Raw genomic sequence first — 24,175 nt, forward strand, 5'->3', positions numbered from 1 at the left:
ATTTATCATTCTTGATCCTGTCTTTTTAGTTTTGGCTGTTTCCTCTTTAGCAGGCTCAGATTTTATCAATGCCTTCAAATATTTGTTAATTTATCCCTTTTCTTGTTCTTTTTTTCCTACTTCTTTTTTTTTTTTTTTTTTTTATAACAGGGATGAACTCAGGGTCACTTGGCCACTGAGCCACATCCCCAGCTCTATTTTGTGTTTTATTTAGAGACTTTATTTAGCAACTCACTGCCTTGCTGTTGCTGAGGCTGACTTTGAACTCACAATCCTCCTGTCTCAGCCTCCTGAGCTGCTGGGATTATAGGCAGGTGTCACTGCGTCTGGCTCTACTTCAGTTTTTATTGGTTTGTTGTCTATTCTCTTAAGATTTAATGTTTTGGGGGCTGGTGTTGTGGTTCAGTGGTAGACCACTTGCTTAGCACATGTGAGGCACTGGGTTTGATCCTCAGCACAATATAAAAATAAATAAAATAAAGGTATTGTGTCCATCTACAAATAAAAAGATTTAATGTTTTTTCCCTTAAATTTCTAAAGTAATCACTGTACGCTTTTGAGTTTTTCTCTTTGAACAATGCATGTTATCTATACATTTTTGGGGGGGTGGGGGATAGGGATTCAACCCAGGGGTGCTTAACTACTGAGCTACATCTCCAGCTCTTTTAATATTTTATTTTGAGACAGGGTCTTACTAAGTTGCTTAGGACCTTGATAAGTTGCTGAGGTTGTCTTTGAACTTGTGATCTTCCTGCCTCGGCTTCCAGAGCTGCTGGGAGGCTGAGCAAACAAATAACACTGTTCCATCCTAGGGAACACAGTGAAGATCTACTCTTGCTGCAGAGGCCACCCATAATATTCTTGGAGCCTCTGTCATGTGCTAGCTCTGTGCCAGAGTGGCTAGTAAGCTGGACAGTTCAGTTATTTGTCCTTTTTGGAGCTCACATTCTAGTGATGAAGACACAGAACAAGTGGTGTAAGTGAACTGAGCAGTGCCCAGGGTAATATGGAGTGTAAGATCTGGGTGGAACATGACCTTGGAGGTCTGGCAAAAATTCTCTGGAAGAAGAGAATTAGAAGTTCTTCACCTACTTTCAGGGTTCTTCTGGTATAAAACTTATCTAAATCTAATTTGAATTACAAGTTTGTTGTTCTTGGTTACAGTTGATTATCTAATAGGAATGTTGCATAAGGTCACTGACAGAGCCCCTAAGGGAAATCTCACCATCACACAGAGAGAGAGAAAGAAGACACAGCTCAGGAGAGGAAGAAGTGGAAAAAGAATAGGCAAGTTTTAAGAATGGCAGTCATAAATCTACAGTATGGATTGGACTGAAGGTATCAATTTGAACTCATGGTTTTTAATAACATACAGATGTACAGATAAAATAAATTCAGATGTATGTGTGTATGCATGTGGTAACATACACAGATTTCTGAGCTGTGTCTGCTGAGAGGGCATAGACACAATGACACTCAACTAGTAATGTGTATACCCCGTGTTCAGACCTTGATTTCTTTTTTTTTGGTACCAGGAATTCAACCTAGGGGCACTCAACCACTGAGCCATATCCCTAGCCCTTTTTAAATTATTTTGTTTAGAGACAGGGTCTTGCTGAATTGCTTAGGGCTTCACTAAATTGCTGAGGCTGGCTTTGAACTTGTGATCCTCCTGCCTCAGTCTCCAGAGCTGCTGGAATTATAGGCGTGCACCACTGTGCCCGGCCAGAACTTGGTATCTAAGTACCAAGTAACCATCTGGTTTATTCAAGAATAAAGGAAACTGGGAGCTTCTTGGAGAAGTGGTTAATGTCAGGGCTGGGAAAGGGAAAATGTGAGTGAGCCTGGAACATCTTGTACCAGAAAGAGAGGAAGTGCTCAAAAAATGTGGAAGCAATGTTGAAACAACTTGAAGGAGTTCTTAATGGCCAAATCTGTTAGTACAAATCTGTTAGTATAGATTTATGACTGTTAGTATCTGTTAGTACTATAATCCACAGAATAAAACTATTGTCTACTAGCTCGTACTGACATAAATTATTGGGTTCTTCCTTACAAAAGAACACTGATTAATAAATATAGATGATGAAGAAAAATTGATCATTAGGCAAAAACAACATTTGTGATAAGCAAGAACCATTGAGAAGGATGTTAAAATCTGTAGACAGGGGCTGGGGATGTGGCTCAAGCGGTAGCGCGCTCGCCTGGCATGCGTGCGGCCCGGGTTCGATCCTCAGCACCACATACCAACAAAGATGTTGTGTCCGCCGAGAACTAAGAAAAAATGAATAAATGTTAAAATTCTCTCTCTCTCTCTCTCTCTCTCTCTCTCTCTCTCTCTCTCTCTCCCTCTCACTCTCTCTTTAAAAAAAAAAAAAAATCTGTAGACAAAACTCCAAGGATAAATAAGACAAAAGATTTTTATTAATTTAAAGGGGGAAATTCATATTCCCCTTGTATATAATTTTCTATATAATTATAATTTTCTCTATAATTACACATATGTGTGTATTACATATGATAATTTTTTTTTTTTTTTTTTTTTTGCGGTGCTGGGAATTTAACCCAAGTCCTCATGCATGCTGGGCAAGCAGCTCTACCACTGAGCTACAGCTCCAGCCTGCAAATTCACACACCACTATAGCCTTACAATTAAAGTAATACGACCTGCTGCTAGGTGGGTACAACCTTGTTTCTGTGAGCATCTTGCCAAAAATGTAGATCCTTGATGAAATCAAGTGAAATTATTAGGCAAACCCAAATCAAAGGACATTCTACAAAAGAACTGGCCAGGACTCTTCAAAAGTGTCAAGGTCAAAGAATAAGGAGGATGGAGGAACTGTCACAGTTGGTGAAAATGAAGGAAACATGACAATAAAATGCCATGTGGGATGTCCTGGATTGGATCCTGGAACAGAAAAAGGACACTGAGAGAAAATTCTCAAAATTCAAATGTCTGCCTATCAGTAATACTGTAGCAATGTTAATCTCCTAGTTTTGGTAACTGTAGTATGAGATGTTAATATTAGAAGAAACAGGTAAAAGGCATGAGAACTCTACTATTTTTGCAGCTTTCTATAAGTTTAAAATTATTTCAAAACAAAAAGTAAAAAACAACAAAAGAATAGCAGTCACTGAGGTAGGGAGCAGCAGATATGGCTCCAAGGGGTTAGCTGGTGACTGCCAGAGCATGTGCTGGGGCCTGGGCCCTCGTTTCTGACAGCTTCAGACCATGCTATGTCATTTTCCCATCACCCAAGGCACTTTGATTTTTGCCTCCATTTTCTGCTTCCTGAAAGAAACTAGCTAACACTACAAGCTGGCAGTTCAGGGCTCTTGAGGAGCAGCTTGTCTGAGTCCTCCACAGTAACGTGCGGAGGACTGCCCCCAGGCAGCAGGGGAGGGTGAACGGAATGGTTACCAGTGGTGGCTACTGCAGGGGGTGCCCAGGGATGCATCAGGCCTTGCTGCATTCTGCCAAACTGGGTTGAAACATGGCAGATCTGTAGAATGCCCTCCATGAGGGATAAGGTGTCCAGACTATCTATCTGCTCAGTGACTAACAGAAGACTGAATTAACTGCAGGTTTATTCCAGGCTCACTTAGCTGGGACAACAGCTCTAAGTGAGGCAGAATCTGTGGGCACCTGCATGGAAAACTGGCAAAATTCAAATGTCTGTAGATCAGTTAGAAGTACTGTAGCAAGGTTAATTTCCTGGTTTTGGTAATTAAGAATGGTTTTATGACTCTCTCCCCCTGTAGCTTCCCAGAGTCTAGGTTGTTGGTTTCCTAGAGGAGAGCTCTAGGAACTTACATGGTCATTGGATACTCCTGTCCAGTCCCAGAGTAGAGCAGGATAATGAACGAGTCAGGTCGCCTAGTGGTGCCTTCCACTGGCCTAGTCCCAAGGATAGAAAAGCAGTGTGGCTTGATCCAGGACATGGGGTAGGGAGGAATGGTGGGTGTGATATGGCAGTGGAAAGGGGTAAGTTTGATGGGTCTCTGCCTTAGAATTTCAAAGCATGGGAAAGAGGGAGCTATAGACTAAATTGCAACCATCTGTGCCTGGGCCTTTGCACTTTTTCTCACTCCCAGTGGAGACATTCTGGGGATTGAGCTGCACAAGTACCAGCAGAGGATGGCAGGCTACAGTGCAAAATGGCTCCCTAAGACAGAAACTGTTGGAAATCAGAAAACTCTGAATCAAGGGGCTCTGGTCCTTGTCTTCTTCCAGCCAGATCTGTTTTTTGCTGCCATACTTCTGAGCTTTTGGGAACACTGATACAGTTCCAGTGACTACAGGGAATGGGGATCATGCTGAAGGACAAAGAGGGACCTCCCTTGCATCTTGCCTTGAAGGGGTTAGAGAGGTATCTTCTCTCTAAAGACTTTTTAGCAGATTTTGGGCCCACAGAGGGCAGGTAGGCAGGATTCCTACTTCAGGACTGGGGCAAAGGATGGGTCTTCCAGGTCTGTAAAGGAGGTAAACAGCCCTTAGGCTTGGCAGAGAGAGGGAGAGGCATGAGGGGAGGCTAGGTCAGTTGCCATGCCACAGCAAGGGGTCTTTATTGGATGTTCAGGGCACATACAGGTGGATGCTAGATTGTATAGCACACCTTCTCAGGGTGGAGTGGTGCCCGGATGTCCAGTTTGTGGGTCTTGCTGTCCTTATCGATGATCTCCAGTCGCAGCTTGGGTGGACGCTTCTCTGTCTGGGGTGAGGGCAGATCAGGGCTCTTGAGGAGCTGCTTGTCTGAGTCCTCCACAGTGATGCGCAGAGTACAGCCCCCGGGCAGCAGGTCCTGCTCATAGGCTGCCGCCAGCTGGTTCACCACTCGGCGCTCTACCTGCAGGTGGTGACAGGTGAAGTGGTTGTCACTGTCTCAGACTGTGCCCAGTCTGTGGCCTGCAGCTGGTATCTACCATTTGCTTGGGCAAGTCAGAGACCTTCTCTGAGCCTCAATTTTCTCATCTGCAAAGTGGGGTATCAACATCTACCCTGCAGGATTGTGCTAAAGGTACACTACTGTCAGTTACTGAGGCTCCCAGTCCCCTGCTTCAGGCAGGGTTCATGCTTGGCCATCCTCCAGATAGGAGTTTCAGTATTTTTGGTTCTGAAGGGGCATCAGCTCTGGGTATCGCCCACTCCAGCAGCAGGGGGCCCAGGCATTGGGTCTGGAGAGTACCGGGGAGGAAGAGGTGGAGGTGCCTCCTTTCTCTCAGGCTCCTGTGCTCACCTCATGTTTGATGGAGCGGGCACCATAATGCACGTTGTAGCCATCAACCAACACGTCTGCCACCTCACGGTCCCACAGCAGTGTGATGTTGTGCCTTTGTTTGGCCTGAAATGGATCAGAGAGGCCTGTCTGCGTGTGGCGCTTGCTTTCCATCTCTTACTACACTGGCCTGAGGCCCAGGACTGTGAAAGATAGTATGCCCCAGGGCTACTGGCCCCACACCAAGTGTTCCACCTTCAGGGGGAGGGACTGTTCCCTCCAGAGTTCCAGTGGACAGATGTCCCTTCCCCACCCATGGGCAGTCCCCTCTTACTCTCTTGGCCCAGAAGTTCAGTTCCTTGTTGACTAGCTGGATAAGCTCTGAGTGGCAGAAGGGAAGGAAGTACACGATCTCATTGATCCGTCCAAGAAACTCGTCTCTCCGGAAGTGAGCCTGTAGGGCCAGGGTAGGGGCAGGATGAACTCAGTGGCCTGGGAAGGCAGGCATAGGAAAATTTCTGGACCCCACTGGGAAACATAGTGGCTTCCGTTTATTTGCTATGGTTAAGACCCTGCTCCCCCAGCCCTAGGCTCCAGCGCCAAGAAACACTCTTACTTTCAGGATGGGGCGAATCACATTCTCCTTAAAGTTCTTTGAGATGGTGATCTTGTCACTCATCTGGACGTCTCCTGCAGAGACAGAATCATAAACTGCTTACTTCCCATACTCAGGGAACTTTGGGGGCTATACCTATGAGATCCTGGTCACTAAGGCTGGCTGGCACTTGGTGTGGTCTCCTCACCTCCAGAGGTACTTTCTGAGGTCCTTCTAGCTCTTGAGTGTTATAAAGCTCCAGGGTTCTCAAGTGGGAGTTGTAGGTGATGGGGAAGGACAGAAATCAGGGTCAAGGCTTGAGTTCTGACTCTGAAGAAAGTGGCAACAGGACTTATCCTGAATGGAAAGGTGAGAGGTAGAGCCTCTTGCTTGCTGGGTGCTCTAGGACCCTCTAATGCAGGGAGCTGTACTGGCTGAAAAAGGCTGTGCCCACTTCTGTGTAGCTTCTGACTTACTGTTCTTCAGGGTCTTATCTGTTGAGTTTGAGACTCTGGCTCCCTTCTGTCCCTCACCCTGGCTGCCTCTGTCCAATCCTCTGTCTGGAGCCTTCCTATCACCCAGGAGATTTGGGGCTTTCTTTCTTCCTTTTTTCTTTTGGTACTGGAGACTGAACCCAGAAGTACTCTGCCACTGAGCCATATCCCCAGCTCTTTTTATTTTTTGAGACAGGATCTCACTAAGCTGCTAAAGCTGGCCTCAAACTTGTGTTCCTCCTGCCTCAGCCTTCCAAGTAGCTAGGCTGTGTGTGCTACCACATCCGGCAAGATTTGGGGCTTTCCTGAGTGGGGCACTCTTTGTCTGTCCCCCTCTACTCTCTGACATGGTGCCTGGTGTCTGCTGCCTAGTAGGACCTCAATCCTACCCTTGTTCCAGAAGTGCCGGTGCTCAGGTTACTTGCCCATACAGCTCAGGTTATAAACCATACCAAGGTTTTCAGCGATGCGGTTCCGGCTCATCTCCAAAGCTTCCTGCCTCAGCTGCAATGCGTGCTGTGCGATCTCGTCACTGGCCACATTGGAGGTCATGATGAAGATGGCATCCTTGCAGTCAATAGTTTTCCCCTTCCCATCTGTCAGTCGGCCCTGGGAAGGAATGGGGATGGTATGGTGAGAGAGCTGCAAGCCCGGACAGGCTTTAGTGCCCTCAGTACTCTTGTTCTCCAGAACACTCCCCCAGAACCCTGTGTTGCTGCCTCCCACCCTGAAGGTCAGCTGCTCCCCACTCCGGGTTCTCTGGGCACTGGACTCACAGCGTGGTAACAGTGCTCACTGAGGTTAAGTAATTTTTTCTCACAGCATCTGCTCCTCTGAGAGCACCTCTAGGCAAGATAGCACCTGCTTATAGACATCTCAGGGTGCCCAACTAGCCTTGGCATCCAGAAGTCAGTCTGATTCCCCACCCATCTCACTATCAGAATCCTACTCTGGGCAGGCTCTGTTGGGTACTGGGGACTCACTGCGACTTTAGCAAGCTCCCTGTCTAGAGAAGCCAAGACCCAGGAAATGAACAATCACAACGAGAAGGAAAGCCCAGGTCACTGCAGGAGTTCAGGGGTGGGAATCTTAAAAGGGTGACTGTGAGGACTAGATGTGGTCATGTTGGTAAAAGCACCTCAGTACACAATGCTGTGCATGTGGCCAGAGCAGATGATGTATAATACATTAACTGATATGTCTTTGGAGCCATCCTCCATCCTGACAGAGGGAAAGCAAATTAGGTTTCTACTTTAACCACCTTGGGACATTCCCTTGGAATGTTTAGCACTTTCAAGAAGTGACAGAGAAGACAGCATCTGTACTGAGACAGATGCACCAAGAAAAGAGAGCAAATGGCAGAGAGAAGATGAAGAACTATACAAGAACATGGTTCTGTAACCAATCAGGTCAAGGTGACAGAGCCCTGCCCACTCAGCAAAGCTCAAGGGCATCACTGTACAATAGCTCTGGACAGTACTGACAATGATGATCAGGAACTGGTTGAGAGGAAGCAATTGAGTGCCAAGGGTGTGCACCAACAGGGCACTTCTATTGTCACAGGTGCTCTTCTTGGGGCTTTCAGTGCACTATTTTATTATCTATTAGAAAGTTGCTCCTTCAGGGCAGAGGCTGGGAACACCTCTGTGTCCCAGGACAGTGCTGGGCACAGGGTAGTTGTTCAACACCTGCCTGCTGAATCCCTAAATCCTCATAACCATCCTTGGAGGAAGGTGAGTTATGACCTCTGAAAAGAAACTGAAGCTCAGAGAGGTTAAGTAATTTTTTCTCACAGCTAGGTCTCAAAGCCAGAATACAGTACAGGGGAGTCTTGAACTGTGTGACTCCAGAGCCATGTCCTTCCCTTTGCACCAGGCAACAGAGTGCATTACAATAGTGCTGGATAAATAAAGGCTTGTGTCATTTTCTTTCCCTCAACACAATTTTTTCAAAATTAGACCAAATTCAGTTTGCATCCTTTGGTCCTCACTGAGAGCACCGGGACAGGTGCAAGGAGAGGACACCTGACTGGGAGTACCTGGGAAGCAAGCCTCAGGCAATAGATCACTGAGCTCCGACTGGTGGCTCCTGCCTGAGCCAGGGATGCTGGGCCCTGCCCCAGCTCCAGCCAGTCACCATCCTCATCATGCTTTCCCCTTCCTTGTCAGGGTGGGCCTGATGCATGGCCAGCCTGGCAAGTCTAAAGCCCATGCCTGGCAAGCCTAGCCCTCCTTAGAGACAAGAGGAGACATGGTGCATTAGCTGAGCGACGTATGAGTGCTGGGTGTGCTTTCCAGTCTTGCTTTACTGGTCTAGGCCTCAAAGTTAGTTCCAAAGGGATCTATTCAGAAGAGGCATGGCGCTGCAGGTCCTGGAGCTAGTCACTCTGCTGGAAGGGGATGTCTTGAGATTTTGCCACTAGCTCTTCAGTCTGACTCCTGCTCATGGGCTCTAATTGCTGCTGGGGTTAATTCCGGATTGGGTTAGGGTGTGATGTGCCCAAGCATGTGTATAAGGCACTGTGTGTTCCACACTTACCTCGCAGAGCTCATCCCTGAGGACTGAGTTCACACTCAGTCCTGGCCAGAGCAATAACCTAGCAGCAATTTCATTCTAAGAGATCAAAGCTGTGCTCATAACTGGGCCTGAGGATGGGTCCCAGGTGGGCAAGGGGAGCAGGTGCAGTGCACAACTGACCCAAAGGGTGACTTTCAGTGCTCATCTCTCTCCTGTTTCCTTAGCAATAACAATGTGTCCTAAAGCGGGAGCTGTCCTCATCCCACCAGCAACCAGAATGTGCATATTCTGGGTGAGGCTCAAATGGTCCCCGCAGGGTTATGGAGCTGCTTTTCCACTGTCTCATGAATCCTTAAAGGGAGGAGGAGTAGATGGGTTCCCTGGGGACTGGTATCTTCCTGGGAGTTCTGCCCTGGGCTATAGGTTCTGAGTTTACCTAGAAGTGACCCAGCATAAGTCCTGTGTGGTATTTTGATGATAGCAGTAAGATTCTTGCTTTTCTGGTCCCAGGTTTAGAAGAACTGGGCTAAGTGAGGACTGGGGACTTCCCTCACAATTCCAGGCTGGATTTACTATCCTTACAACTTGCTATTGGACCCTAGTATAATGCCTGCCCCAGCAGAATGAACTGCCCTCTGGCTGCCTGTCTGCCCCACTCATTCATAACACAAGGCAGGGTATTTTGTCTGTGTCCCCTGCCATGCTCGCTTTCCTGTGTGCTTCCCTGCAAACTGCCCCCCTTTGCCCTAGTTGCTCGTCAGTTACTTAAGCTGTTCTAGAATGGGACCTGGGTTCCAATCCTCAATTCCCCTTTCCAGCTGTGTAACCACAGATAAATTACTTACTCTAACTTAACTTTAGTTTCCATGTCTATTAAATGGAGGCAGCAGTAGTTGCCCTCTTTCAGAGGGTCTTTGGGAGGGTTAGATGAGTTGCTACAGTGTATTTCTTACAAGGGTGCTTGGCATGTAAAGGGCAAGGATGCAGAATATCACCACATCTCCTAGTCAGACTCCTCCAGAGGGTAAGGCTGGGTGTGGGCCACAGCTGTGACCTGAATCTCACCAAGAGGCTGGAACAGAGTGGGAGGCCTCACTGTCCCTCTATTCTCTGAGAACTGGTGGCCTCTTTCACAGCAGGAGATCAGCTGAGTGGTTGGGAAGATGGAAGCAAATATGGGGCAGGGGAAGGATGCTGGGCCAGGTGGAGAAGGCAGTGGCAGCTGGGGACAGATTTAGTCCTCCTGGCTTGGTGTACCTGATGTATTGTTTGGGGAAGTTCTTCCCTACACCTATGTGACACGGGAAGCAAAACATTTCCTAGGGCACCTGGTGCTGGCTAATATTGCCCCTGTGTGGGAGACAAAAGCTCAGCCCCAGTTCAGCCCTTGGCTCCTCATGTCCTCCTGGCAGGGCAAGGCCCCTTGGAGAAGGTGAAGGCCATTCTCTCCCAAGACCAAGACCAACCCTTCCCTTGGCTCACTGGTAAGAAGGTACAAAGGACTAGGGCTCTGGGGCCAGATATATCTGCAGTCCAAACTTGAATCCTCATACACTTGCTCTGTGTCCTTGTATACATCATTTATAACCGTTTGGAACCTCAGTTTCTTCCTCTGAATTAAAAAAAAAAATCAGATAATTTCTGCCTTGCCCTGGCTATTGTTATGATTAGCACTAATGTCTGCTGAGGCGTAAGCAGAAATCTAGCACATAAAATATACTTCATAAAAGCATGTTCTTTTCCCATTCAGAGTTCACCCCACCTAGTGAGGTACTGCAGTTTTGTCAGGGGCCTGGAGCTCCTCCGAAGGGTTCTAAAAGCCATGGTATTAACATCTCATCAGCAGTAACAATGTTGAGTGATTTAAAGCACTGGTGCAGACAAAGTCCTGTACACAAAGGCATAGAGCTGCTAGAGCCACGATGGTTCTTGGGAGTTTATTGATTCAGCCTCCTTGCTCGTCACATGAAGTCCCTGATGACTAGAGATGGGCAGTGAACTGCCAAAGCTACAAAATCAGTCAGGAGCAGAGGGGAAACAAAAGTTCAGTGCTCCCCCAATGGAACCTCTGTCCCACTGTCCCTCTAGATGGCAGGCTGGGCAGCCATGAAATTGTCAACTATGGGTCAGTGCTGGTCTTCCCTGAGTGGCCAGCTTTGAGTCCTGTCCAGAGAGTCTCATCTGCCAAGTGACTAAATGTATCCAAGGAGGAGCAGTGAATAAGGATCAGACAGCCTCTGGGTCCTGGATTCCTGCTGTTCACAGCCCCCAATACCTCCAGGTGTCCCCACAACTCCATCCCGCCCAGGTTGACTTTCACCTCATCAAACAGCTGCAGCATGATGGTGAGCACATCTGGATGGGCCTTGTCCACCTCATCAAAGAGCACCACAGCATTGGGGCACTGCTTTAACTTCTTGGTCAACTGGCCGCCCTCCTCATGGCCAATATAGCCTGGTGGGGACCCAATAAACTTGGCCACCTGGTAGAAGGAGGAACATATGTTAGGAAGGCCTTTCTGTGCCTTTTGTCTGCAATATAGGGCCAGCATGGAAAGATGGCTTTATGAACGAGCAAGTGCCTGTCTCAAAAGGATGGTGGGCTATTTTTCTCCTGGTGTGGCAGAAATCCTGCCATGATAGGAGGGTAGACACATCTTCTCTATGATTACTCGTCAGAGCAAATCCCACACAAAACACATCAGTGACTGTTGCACAGCCCATCTGTACACCCCTCCCCCAATTCCCAGGGCTGCTGGAATTATGTCAGGCCCAAAGACCCAAATGACAAGTCATATAAAAACACCAGAACAGTCATGTCAACAGGACCCCCATATCATAGACTATCATTTCTGAAGAGACTCACCTCATGTCGCTCCTGGAACTCAGACATGTCCAACCTGATGAAGCCCTGGGTGGAAATAAGTCAAGAGGCGGGAAGGGCGTAGAGAGGTTAAGGTCATGTGGGGTAGGCAATGCTATCAGTGCATAGGATATGAACCAGCAAGCATTTCCAGAGGGCCCCTGGCAGCCCTGCCTGCTGCGACACGCAGGCTTTGGGAGGGATGGAGGATGGCCACAGGAAAGCTGGGCATGCTGCCCAGGGGGAGCAATGGCTGGGAGTCACGAAGTTGTCTCTGACATGTAATAGCTGGCTTTCACTGGTGCTTACCTGTGCCTGGCAATGTCCTAAGCAAGCTATGAAGGGCTTAGAATGTGTAGGAGTCTGAGGTTAAGTGCACTCATCATCCCCACTTTACAGATGAGAAACGAAATTACAGATTAGATTAACTTGCCCAAGGTCACACAAGCTTGGCCACCCAGCTCCATCTCTATGCTCTAAACCATTATGCTCTACTGTCTCGTATCATCCCCACTGCCAACTAGCTGGGCTCTTGAAGGATTTTGAGCTTTGTGCTCAGACATCAATATCCTAGGCTACAGGGAGTATAGACTCTAGTGCTCACTTAACGTCAGGTAACCTGGCTTTCCACCCTAGTTCTTTCTAATGATTTTTTTTTTTAGTTGTAGTTGGACACAATACCTTTATTTATTTATTTTTATGTGGTGCTGAGGATCACACCTAGGTCCTCACACATGAGAGGTGAGCGCTTTACCGTTGAGCCACAACCCCAGCCCCTCTTTCTAGTGATTTGTTAAGCAACTTTGAACAAGTCTTTGGGGTTAGTTTTCTTGGCTGGAATCACTTTAGTTTCCTAAGATCTTTGCTTGGTATTACCTACAAAGCAAGGCAAGAGCAATTACAGCAGCATCCAACATACATCAATTGCTTATTATGTGTTAAGAATGGTGTCTAACATTTTACTTCAGCATCTCATTTAACCTTCATTATAATCCAATGGGATGGACACCATCATTGAACTAATTTTACAAATGAGAAAACTGATACACACATCATAGGGTAGAGCTGGGATTCAAACCCAGGTGGTTAGACTCAAATGCTTGCTCCTATGCCTTTCATCAGACTGCCATGTAACTGCAATTGTTGGGCTCTGTCATCCCACCTCATGATGATATCATAGAACACCATTAGGGTACTTCTCAAGGATTATGAACTCTAGTAATTAAAGTCAACAAAGCTGCTCTATGTGAAAGGAACACTAGAGGCTGAGAAAAAAGGCTCATAAATAGATCTGATTAAAAAAATTGTATATGGGGCTGGGGATGTGGCTCAAGCAGTAGCGCGCTCGCCTGGCATGCGTGCGGCCCGGGTTCGATCCTCAGCACCACATACAAACAAAGATGTTGTGTCCGCCGAAAACTAAAAAAAATAATAATAAATATTAAAAATTCTCTCTCTCTCTCTTTAAAAAAAAATTGTATATGGCTGGGGATGTGGCTCAGTAGTAGCGTGTCTGCCTGGCATGCTTGAAGCCCTGGGTTTGATCCTTAATACCACAAATAAATAAATAAATAAATAGATACAACACTGCTTCCTGCTTTGTGTGGGTACCTGTGAGTACATAAGCCAAAAAAAAAAAAAATGTAAATGCAAAAACCACCTTGTTAGGTAGCAGGATCCAGATGTATTAGTGTCCCTTCACAAATGAAGAAACTAAGGATCAGAGAGCCACAATTGAGATCTAAGCCACTAGCCTCCCAGGCCAGTGCCTATTTTATTTCATGAGTCATCTTGGTGAGACCCTGTTTACAAATGGGCTCTGAACTGGATTCTTTTTTTCCTTTTTTTTTTTTTTTTTTTTTTCCTGTGGTACTGAGGATTGAACCCAGGGCTAGGCAAGTGTTCTACCACTGAGTTAACACATTCCAGTCCTTTTTATTTTTTTATTTTGGGACAAGGTCTTGCTAAATTGCTCAGGCTGGCCTCTGGGATTACAGGTGTGTGCCACCATGTCTGCCACGAATCTGATACTTTGTGTATATTGCTCCACATGAAGCCTCAGGTATACTAGTTAGAAGATAGCTTATAGCCTAGGACTCGCTTGGATTTTGTGGGTAGGCTTCAAACATGCCTATCACATGGCCAGAAAATTTCTGTTGAACATATTCTGCAATGAGTTGGTCACAGGGCTTGGCTAGCTCTGTTTTTCCTAGGAAGAAAGAAGCGAGAGGAGTTGGGTTAGGACTAAATGACTGGAAATGCATGGAGTAGGAGTGTAATTCATCACCTACGAGTTAAAAATAAAATGGATGATTTTATTGGGCTTCTCATGCCTCTCATCTCCCTATGTGAAATGGGGACAAACTGATAAGTTTACAAACTAGCCTCCCAGAGCAGCTGAGAACAATGGTGTTGAGAGAAGAGTTAAAGACTAGATTCCCCTGACAAGTGACCTTAGACAAGTCTCTTGATGCTATAGGGTCTGCTTTCTTATCTGAAAAGCAGGTCTAAGTTCGCATCTGTGCTAGGTCCCTCATAGGATCAAATAAGACAGTGGTAGCTGGGTACTATGTGAGAAGGGAGTGAGGCACACATACAAGTCAAGGGAGCAGTGCTGAGCTAGCTATGATTTGTATCATCTCCCTTGATGATCAAAACTGCTTCAGACACAGGACTGGACAGCCTGACCCTGAAGCAAGAGAGCTGAAACATCATGGAGGGCAGGAGACTGAGAACTGGAACTTGAGCCAAGGAATGGCTGGCTCTAGAGGTCTGCCTACCATGTCCTGCTGCCTCCTGCGGTGGGTATGGGCGGATGATGGTGTTACTTCTCTTTCTGGATGAGACATGTACAGAAGGACACCATCATCCCACCTGTAGGACACCCTGCACTGGGACTGATCTGTCTCCCATTTTGACGTGCCAACTAAAAAATTATGTGCATCATCAGTTTTTTTAACAAGTCCCTTCTCCTTTCCACACCAGCAAGTCAGCAGATACTTTCCTTCTACTTCCACTGTATATGAAGACATATTAAGACAGCTTGGATAAGGAGATTATAATTTGTAATTAAATATTAACCTTTCTGACAGTATTAAAATTAAACCACTCAGAATTCTTCATTCCTAATCAGGTGGTTCCTGCCCGTAACTGCATCTTCCCTAATAGTCTTGCTAGTTTATGGCCCTTTCCAGAGTGCTAATTGTTTCAATTGCTGCCAACCTGATAAATTGTCTTAAAAATGCTATTTCGGTTGGAGCATATTAGCATGCCATGTGCTGCTTCTTGCCTGCCTGCATGTCAAGTGGGTCTGCTCTGAGTTTCACTGAGGCAGAGCATAGCTGCTCGGCCAGTGAAAAGCCTTCTGCCAGTTCTTAGGAAGAAGGGGGCTCAGGAGGACATAGCCTGAGTGACCTTGTTTCTGTGGCTGCCAGGTTCTCTGGGGGGTGGCAAGAATTCAGGAGGTTACAAGTGGAATAGGAATCCAGGACTCTGCTTCTGGGAGCCACTTGGCTGGCAAGACCTAGGCAAGTCCTCATCATCTTGGTGGGGAGTGCATGGGGTGAGGCATGTCTTAGGCAACCTCCAATGTGGGAGATCGACCTCCCTCAGCCTCATGCTAGGAAGGCTGGTAGGAAGTTTACCTTTCATTAAGCTGTTTTGTATTCTCTCTAAGGATTGCTTTCTCTAGAGTGTTTCCTGTCAGCATGGCCAAGAGTCAAACTGAGTAGGCTTCGGAAAGCTGAGTACAAACACACAGGGGATGAAGATGGCCCTTTCCTGTGGAAAATCTATGGCTCTGAGCCTTGTGAAGGAACATTAGAAGCAGCCAACACATAAGGCATTAAGAAACCAGGTTTCAGGGACTGGGGTTGTGGCTCAGTGGTAGAGCGCTTGCCTAGCACGTGCGAGGCTCTGGGTTGGATCCTCAGCACCACATAAAAATAATAAATAAATAAAATTTTTTAAAAAAAAGGGAGAGAGAGAAACCAGGTTTCAAAGGTCATGCAGGATGAAAAGAAGCAACAGGAATCATCTTATTCCCATTTTCTCAGACAGCTGCCAAAACTTTCTCTGGCACAGCCTTGACTGTGTGGACACCTCCCCAGCCAGAGTGCCTGGGGAGAGAGTGCCTTAATAAACACTGCATTTCGGGCATTCAGCACAACACCTGGCAAGATGTGGCAACTTGACGATGTTGTGTGGATGAATCAGACCTGGTTTTCCCAAGAGTCAGGTAGACCGAGGATTATTATTCTTATTTCAAAGATGAAGAAACTGAGACACAAAGAGGTTAGATAACTTCCCCAAATTCCTGGAACAACCGGTGGCCAGAGCTGAGGCTTGTTTCTTGGGGGGGGGGGTACATCTTTTTGATTCTACTACTAGATTCAGAGAGCCTCAGATTTTTTAAAAAATATTTTTTAGTTATACATGGACACAATATCTTTCTTTTGTTTGTTTATTTTTATGTGGTGCTGAGGATCAAACCCAGTGCCTCACATGTGCGAGGCAAGTGCTCTGCCACTGAGCCTCAGGTTTTTGATAGGTCTCTATGGTCTACAGAAGATACCTCAGTCCCAGCCCTTACCTTTTTGGCATCTTTGTGCATATATTTGGCTGTCTGCTTGGCTAGCTCTGTTTTTCCTAGGAAGAAAGAAGCGAGAGGAGTTGGGTTAGGACCAAATGACTGGAAATGCATGGACACTAGACAGCATGTCTTTTACAGATGGGAATACTGAGGCTCAGAGATTCTCCTCAGGTCACTTATGAAATTGCATTTTGACTTTTCTGCGGATGGTGTCAAGGCCATTTCTCTATAGCTGCATCCTAAGAGTGGGGGGATGACTAGTCTAGAGCTAACTTGCCCTCTGAAGCCCGCACAAACTTCATCCCTCCTGGGAGTGCACTGGCTTTCTTGCTCTCTGCCCCACATTTCTCTTAACTCCTATGGTTCTGCCATTCAGTCAGACTCCAGAATCACTTGCTAAGAAGCCACTGGGAGGGGATGAAGAGTACGTCTTATTGGCTTCACTGTCCTTCTTTGTGATAAAAGGAAGGAATGATAATACCAAATTGGTGGCTCTGAAGGGCCATTGGGAATGGCCACTGGAAATCATTGTGTGGTACAAAAGGTCCACACCATCATTGTTGAAGGGTGGTACCTTTTGGGATCCTACATCTGAGGAGAGCTAGGTCTATAAAGGTGTCTGAGGTGAAGATGAGACAACTAAGTCATGAAAGCCCTGTCAAGGCAATGGTGGGAGGTGGGAGTGGAGGTCTGTGAGGGTGGAGAGTGAGGAGCTAAGAATGCCTCAGACAAGGCAGCTCAACTGGCTAGAAAAATACCTAACCCATGTTACTGCAACCAGTCCTGCTGTGACCTCAGCACTGTGCTGCTCACTGGGGCTTTCTTTAGCTCCCTAAAGCTAGGCTGTCCTGAATGCAGCTGGGTGCTGAGCAGTCGAGGTGGTTCAATTGTTCCCAGAGGGGAGCCTGTGGGGATGCAAGTGCCTGGGCCAGGGCTAACAGGCCTGAGGCCTGGTCCTCTAGGTGAATTAGTCCTTATTCCACAGCTTCCAGGGGAGGGTCATGATTCTAGCTGTTCACAACATGGCAGATGATTAAAAACTCAGAGTCCTCTTTTTGGTGGCTCTATAATTTGGAGGCAGTTGCTTCTGGAGCTGGGATTTGAACTCAAGATGGGTGTCATGACCCCTGGCCCACAGCAGCTGGGGCTGTCGAGCGTGGGCCAATCCCCTCCCCACCACCCGCCCGTTCCCCTTCGCCAATGTCTGATTTGTTCCTGATTACCTATTCCAGATGATCCCAAGAAGAGGAAGACCAGAGGGTGTTCTTCGTCGTACCAGCCATTCTCCTTCCTCCGGATCGCTATGGCCAAACACACAAGATGGGGACGGGGAGGGAGGCAGATAAATCAATGACACAAAAGGCAGGATAATTATCACTAAGTATACAATATGTTTTACTGCTCTGCGCCCACTCAAAGTCCTCACTACCATTAGTGCTGCCTAATCTGATTAGCTGGCAAGGCCCCTAGAGACACCTAATCAGGTTAGCATGGATTTGGAAAGCTGCCCAGAGCAGATTTCGGATAAAGTTTTCCAGGATGAGCACTCAGCGTTGCCAGGGAAACTGAAAGGCGGGTGGATGGTGAATGGAGGTGAAGGGGGTGGGGGATTGGTGAAAGAGAATTTGAGAGGAACTTTAGCTTTCGCTGGCTACCCCTCTTCTTACCTATGCAAACATGAGAGGCAGAAGACCACGGCAGGTTTTAGCCATTTGGGGTGTGAGCTCTGGGCTCTTTCCCATTTGGGGAAACCAAGGTTTGGTATGCTGTCTGGATTAGGAAGTGGAAACAGCCATATGCATTTTCAGGAACTAATTGAGGGTAGTGTGGAGCTTGGAGTGCGGATGGAGTAAGCCACTTGGTCAGCTCCCTACTAACCATGGCATCCGGTGAGCAAGATCTGTACTAGGTCCCCTTGGGGTTTAACTCTGCTACAGCAAGCCCTGACCTCTCTTCTTCAGCAAGAAGAATGTAATCAAGGGCTATGCATTCAAGGTGAGGAAATGAAGTGCTTAACTACAAAATGGGAGAATCAGGCCCAGAAGCACTGCTCAAGGGTAAGCAGGGAGTGCTGCGAGGCAGAGCCATAAGAATCACTTATTGAACATGCTGCGTGCTAAGCACAATTGGAAAATTCACCACCAATGTATTTACTCAAGACCCACACACCAATGCCTGAAGGGTAAGTATTTTTTAACTCCATTACACTGATCAGGAAACTGAGGCAACAGATACATAGTACACAGAGGTACTTCTTTCTCTAAACCTGCCATCTTTTCAAAACAAAATCACATAAGGTTTCTTTAAAAAGTGAATATCAACTTGGGTTGCATTAATGGAAACATGGAAGTCAGGAGCAGGAAGAGCCCTGTGTAATGTCAAGGTCTGTCTGCAGATGAAACATCATGTCTGGTCTGGTCTCCAGGGTGTTGAGGGGAGGGGAGGTGATTAGCAAAGGGATAAATGTTAGAGGGCAAATCCTGGAAACTCAGTCAATCAAGAAAGAGTTGGCAGTCTTAGGGATTCTTCTGCCAGTCTTGAGGAGCCAAGCTCCTAACAGTTATACTGTGTGGCTTTCAAAGAAGCAACTGCAGATGTCAGGGAGGCCTCTTTGTAAGAAGTGGGACTGTAGAGGCCTGGCAGGATTTGGATAAGTGGCCAGTATGACAGAGGTGGAGAGATGGGAATGAACATGAGGAGCAGTGCGGGGGATCAGTTATGAGGGTCTGGACTACCTGTCTTAGGAGTTTACCCCACGCTGTGGTCTTCCTCACTTTTTTTCCCCCCTGTGGTGCTGGGAATCAAATACAGAGCTTCATGCATGCCAGGCAAGTGCACTACCACTGAGCCACATTCCCAGCACTCACCTCTGTCTTTAATGTTGCCACCTAAAGCATACTCTCTCTTCACTCTGGTCTCAGTAGAAACAAATGAAAACTGCAACTTTATAGATGTTGGACAAGTCACTTTTGCCTGCCCTGGAGATGCTCTCTGACTACTCTGAAAGGACTTAGAACACTCAGTCCACCTCTCTTGAGGCTAGGATCCAGATCTTCTCTAAGTGGAATTCACGGACCTCGCAGGTACCTGAACACTAGGGATGAAGCAGGGAAGTTCAAGTCTGGTTGAAGGGGAGTCCCTGGTGTCCCGGCAGAAACAGGGAGTTGGGGGTGAGGGTATCTGGAGGTAGCAGAGGTATTAAAATAGCAAAAGCTAGACTTTCGTGAATACTAAGTGTGAACATGTGTGCATGTGTGTTGGGGCAGGGGTGAGAGGGTTCACCTGAAAGGAGGTGCATTCTTCCAAAATTTGGCTAAATTGAGAATCTAGGTTGGGAAGAGGCTGAGTATGAACTCGGTTCAGGCTTGATGGGGCATCAAGTGAGGCAGGCATGGCTCAAACAGGTGACCTGGGGGGGATGGGGTTCCCCAGTTTATCATACATGAGGTTCTGATCTTGGCTACCCCCCACCCCCAGCCCATCCAGAGCTGCACATTGCTGGGCTGTGCAGTATAACACACACCATGGAGAATGTGGAATTGAATTATGCCTGGGGCCATCTTTTTCCCCTTCTTTTCTAATAATGCACCTGGGAGAGAGCTCTTTATAATGCCATACAGACTCCACTGCACAGCTGTCCCTGGTCAATTCTGCCAGACCCAGGGCATGAGTCTGGGGTGGGCTTGATCTGGGCCCCCCATGAAACAGGTGAAATGCCAACCATTAAACAATTACAACTCTGGATATTTCTAATAATATCTGAAGAGAAAAACGGCCAAGCAGATGGAGTCCGACAGAATGAAAAATGGAAGCAGCTAGGAAGGACTGGGGAAGGTGAGCTCCAGGGTGTGCGGTGGGCAGGGTGGCTGGGGACCAAAGCTGGGGAGCCCAGAGGGTCCCTTCAGGCCTAAGCAGAGGCTGGAATAGACCAAAGATCTGGATGGGCCCATGTGCCTGTGGCTGTTAAGTGCTGCTGGACTCATGATGGACCAGCAATGTGCAACTAACTCCGCCATCACTTTACAGTCTGTAAAGATCCTCTGTAGAAGTAATTTCATATCAGCCCCATTATGAGAATATAAGGCAAGTAGGGCAGGAAACTGGATTCCTGTTTTATAGATGAGAAAATATGAACAAAGAAGTTAGAAAACCTGCTTGAGGTTACGCAGGTAAATAAGTGCAGACTCTAGGCTGCCCCTGGCTGACTCCTGATTCAGGAGTGCAGGGAAGGCGGGCAGCTATCCCTGGCTCTCTGCTGCTCTCCTCACATCCTTGTCTCACCTGGAAGAAGCTCCCTCTGTAATCTTCCTGTCTGCTTCACTCAGCCATTTGACACATGGCCTCAGGAGCCCCTGTCCTTGGCCTCACCACTGTTCTTAGACTTCAAATGGTATCAGGGCCTCCGCATGGGCAGCCCAGCCCCCTTCCCTGACCGGCCCCAACCAGGATCCTCTGCCTGGTGCCTGCTTTGCTGGTGTCCTGTCCCTTTCCAGGTGCTGTCTCCTGGCCACATCTGTCACTACTGGATCATCTGAAAACTCACCTGCAACAACTCGTTACAATTCATTTCACAACAGCACATCTACCCCACTAATTCCTGGGTCTGCACTCTCTGGTACATGCTCATTTATAGACTGGTATGGTGGAGGGGGCAGGAGTTACAGGAGTTAGCTCAAAGTCCTGTCTCTGTCATTTACTAGTTGAATGGCTGAATAAAACACTCATTCCTTTAAAGCCTCAGTTTCTTCACCTATAAAATGGAAACAGGTATGTCTCTGTGCCACCCCAATATGAAGATGAAATGAGTTAATGGTTATGAAAGCATTTTATAAGCTGTGAAGAATGAAGTAACAGTAAGAATAAAAATAATGAAGTCATAGTCACTAGCTTTGGTATTTTATACATCTCTTTCCTCCTTATGATAATTCTAAGTGGATTCCTGAGGGACCCCTATGACTAGCCCAACACGGTTTTAATGTTTGCTGTCTAAATGAAATGATTCTTGGTCTTTCTGGAATCATAAGCAGGAAAGAGTAGTTTCTTTAACTCTCATTTTACAGAAGGGAAGAATGCAGCCGGGACCTGTCTGCTAGTGCTCCAGCTGGTTTCTACTCCCCTTGGGTGAAGAAGGCTTCCACTCCCTTCTAAACCCTCTCTAGAGAGCTCTATGCACTGTTCAGCTCTTGCCAGGAGCAGGCCTAAAACAAGGTTTGTGCCTTTTAGAAAAACGCTGCTATGAAAACTGTGGGTTCCAAATGGGGTGGGTGGACCAAAACCAGTGTGGGAAAGCCTTTTGTGCCTGAAGGATGAGGGGAGACTGCCAGACAGTTGGGGGATGATATGATATTCCAAGAAGGCCCCAGCATGTGGAAAACTGGAGTAAAGAGTTGCCTCTTCCTCCCACCCTAGGTCTTTGCCTCCACTCAGCTCAAGGCAATGGGGCAGACTAGGGGGGCTGACTTGTGCTTCTTGATAAGTTCTAATGATCTAGCATGGAGGTTTTCTTTTCTTTTCCCCCTAAACATAACCTGGGGATGTGACTGTTCCATGCTGAGGCATCTCCCAGGGAACCAGCCCTTTGGACTGACACTCATGGTTAGGTTCCCCTAGGGTCTAGCTACCAGCAGTGTCAAAAGGGGCTCAGACTTTATTTACTGAAGTTCAGCAACCTTTATATATTTGGATGCCCAACCTCATAAACAGCTGATGGAAGTAGTACCTGACAGTGGAGAGAGAAAGGCCCCTCAAACACAGCAGACCCATGTGGTAAGAGCAATGACAAAAGTAGCTACTGGAAGCTCAGAAAACGGCCTGAATCCAAGGAAGGACTGAAGTAGGGGCATCTGGGAGAAGTGTAGGTCTTGAATATGTCATCAGGTAAAGAAGAAGTGGAAGCGCAGGGCAGCCTACGGAACCAGAACAGCAGAGCACAGGCAGGGACCCTGAAGCGACATGGTGAGGGTTTAGAGCTGCAAGCAGTTCTATAATTCAGGGATGATCTAGATACATTTCTCACATCAGATACCAGTTTTCAAACAAACAAAAAACCCAATCAATAAACAGGCAAAGGAACTGAACAGATATTTCACAGAGGAAATATGAACGGTCAACAAATATACGAAGAAATGTTTCAACATCACTAACAACTGGAGAAATGCAAATTACAACTACACTGAGATTTCATCTCACTCTAGTCAGAATGGCAATTATCAAGAATACAAGTGACAATAACTGTTGGTGAGGATGTGGGGAAAAAAGGCACACTCATACATTGCTGATAAGACTGCAAATTGGTGCAACCACTATGGAAAGCAGTATGGAGATTCCTCAGAAAACTTGGAATGGAACTTCCAGTTGATCCCGATATCCCACTCCTTGGCATATACCCAAAGGACATAAAATCAGCATACTATAGTAATGTAGCTACATCAATGTTTACAGCAGTTCAATTCACAATAGTTAAGTTATGGAACCAACCTAGGTGCCCTTCAACAGATGAATGGATAAAGAAACTGTGGCATATATACACAATGGAATATTACTCAGCCATAAAGGAGAATGAAATTATGGCATTGGCTGGTAAATGGACGGAACTGGAAAATATTATGCTAAGCGAAATAATCTAATCCCCCAAAACAAAGGCTGAATTTTCTCTATGATATGTGGATATTGACTCATAATGGGAGGGGATAGTGGGAGCAGTGGAGGTTGGGGGAGATGGGAATAGAAAAGACAGAACAAATCAGATAAAACTTTCCTATATTCATATATGAATACATGACCAGTATATCATATACAACCACAAAAATGGAAAGTTATACTTCATGAACATATGATGATATCTCAAAATACATTCTGCTGTCATGTATAATTAAAAATAATAATTAAAAAAAAGATAGCAGTTTTCAAAGGTAGGGCCCAGAAAAGTACAGGGCTTGGGAAGACTGCCCTTTTAGATTAGTTGATGAGGGAACTGGAGCACGAGAGGTCAGTGCTCCTGGTGTGACACATGGCTGATTCTGAGATTCTGTACATGGGCCAGACATTGACACTTCTAGCAGGGCAGTTGAGGTGGAAGAGTTTGCTTGAGGAGACACCAGGGGATTCATAGAGTTAACTGGGATTGGGTGGAATGGTACCAGGCATAGGCCTCTGGTCAGAAGAAGTTCCAAGGTGGCTGTCAGGTACATGCAGGTTAACCTGCTGCCCTGGAGAGGCTTCTTAGAGAAGGTCTGGGGAAAGGCTTGCCACCCGAGGGGTCAAAAGTCAAGCAAAATGGCTGTAATTAACAATCTCACTAGAGTGTGGTTCCTTGTCATAGCACATTACAGAGCCTGACAAGGAGCTACAGCAGTAAATTAATTTCACAAACTGCTCAGCATCTACTTTGACCAGATGCCATGCTTGGAATTGGGAAAATAAACCAGGAGCCCACAGTGCACTGGTCCTAAACAGGGCTGGCCCAAGGAGAAAGCAGTCAGTGTGGGGATGGGCTGGGGTGGGATGGAAATAGAAGGGCCAGAAGAGAAGGAACCACAAGCCTACGGCAGCAATGACAGCAGAGATCAGCTTGGCGGCATGTGCAGGGGGGCAGAGGCAGGTGCTATGGCTGGCCTTCTGTGCCATGTCAGGACAGCAAGGCCACTCAAGGTTTCCAATATGGGAGGGGCATTGTTAGATGTGTGTTTTCCAAAGATCAGCCATCGAGGAGAACTGATTCTAGGGAAAGGAAAGGAAGCAGGAAGACCACTGCCATGGTTCAGGCTGCTTGTGTCTGAGCCAGGGCAATGGTATCAGGAACAGAGGGGCGAGGCCAGTCTTGATAACCTTTAAGAGGTAGAATGATAGAACTTGATATTTGGGCTGTAAGGGGTGAGGGGGTGGGAGGAGTCACAGATGA

At 46.8% G+C, this 24,175-nt stretch overlaps 1 protein-coding gene across 3 annotated transcripts in view; it reads right to left on the minus strand.

Moving 5' to 3' along the window:
* Positions 1-2,417: 2,417 nt before the first annotated feature.
* The window catches only part of Clpb (ClpB family mitochondrial disaggregase), a 141,573-nt gene continuing 119,815 nt past the window's right edge, over positions 2,418-24,175 (minus strand). Inside the window, exons 8-18 of one of the 3 annotated variants that reach the window (XR_003301872.2) lie at positions 17,499-17,576; positions 16,276-16,331; positions 11,688-11,732; positions 11,143-11,304; positions 6,758-6,914; positions 5,833-5,906; positions 5,551-5,670; positions 5,238-5,342; positions 4,617-4,847; positions 3,815-3,898; positions 2,423-2,908 (exon numbers count right to left, since the gene is read on the minus strand). Coding sequence is in view for 2 of the 3 variants with exons in the window: in XM_026400990.2 (XP_026256775.2) it covers positions 3,878-3,898; positions 4,617-4,847; positions 5,238-5,342; positions 5,551-5,670; positions 5,833-5,906; positions 6,758-6,914; positions 11,143-11,304; positions 11,688-11,732; positions 16,276-16,331; positions 17,499-17,576 (1,049 nt within the window). In the remaining variant the exon portion in view is untranslated. Of the gene's footprint in view, positions 3,899-4,537; positions 4,848-5,237; positions 5,343-5,550; positions 5,671-5,832; positions 5,907-6,757; positions 6,915-11,142; positions 11,305-11,687; positions 11,733-16,275; positions 16,332-17,498; positions 17,577-24,175 lie in introns of those variants that run through there. The other 2 variants (XM_026400990.2, XM_077797615.1) reach the window with 2 other exon arrangements.

Source organism: Urocitellus parryii, chromosome 4 (genome assembly GCF_045843805.1).
Source record: "Urocitellus parryii isolate mUroPar1 chromosome 4, mUroPar1.hap1, whole genome shotgun sequence".
Classification (NCBI taxonomy): Eukaryota; Metazoa; Chordata; class Mammalia; order Rodentia; family Sciuridae; genus Urocitellus; species Urocitellus parryii.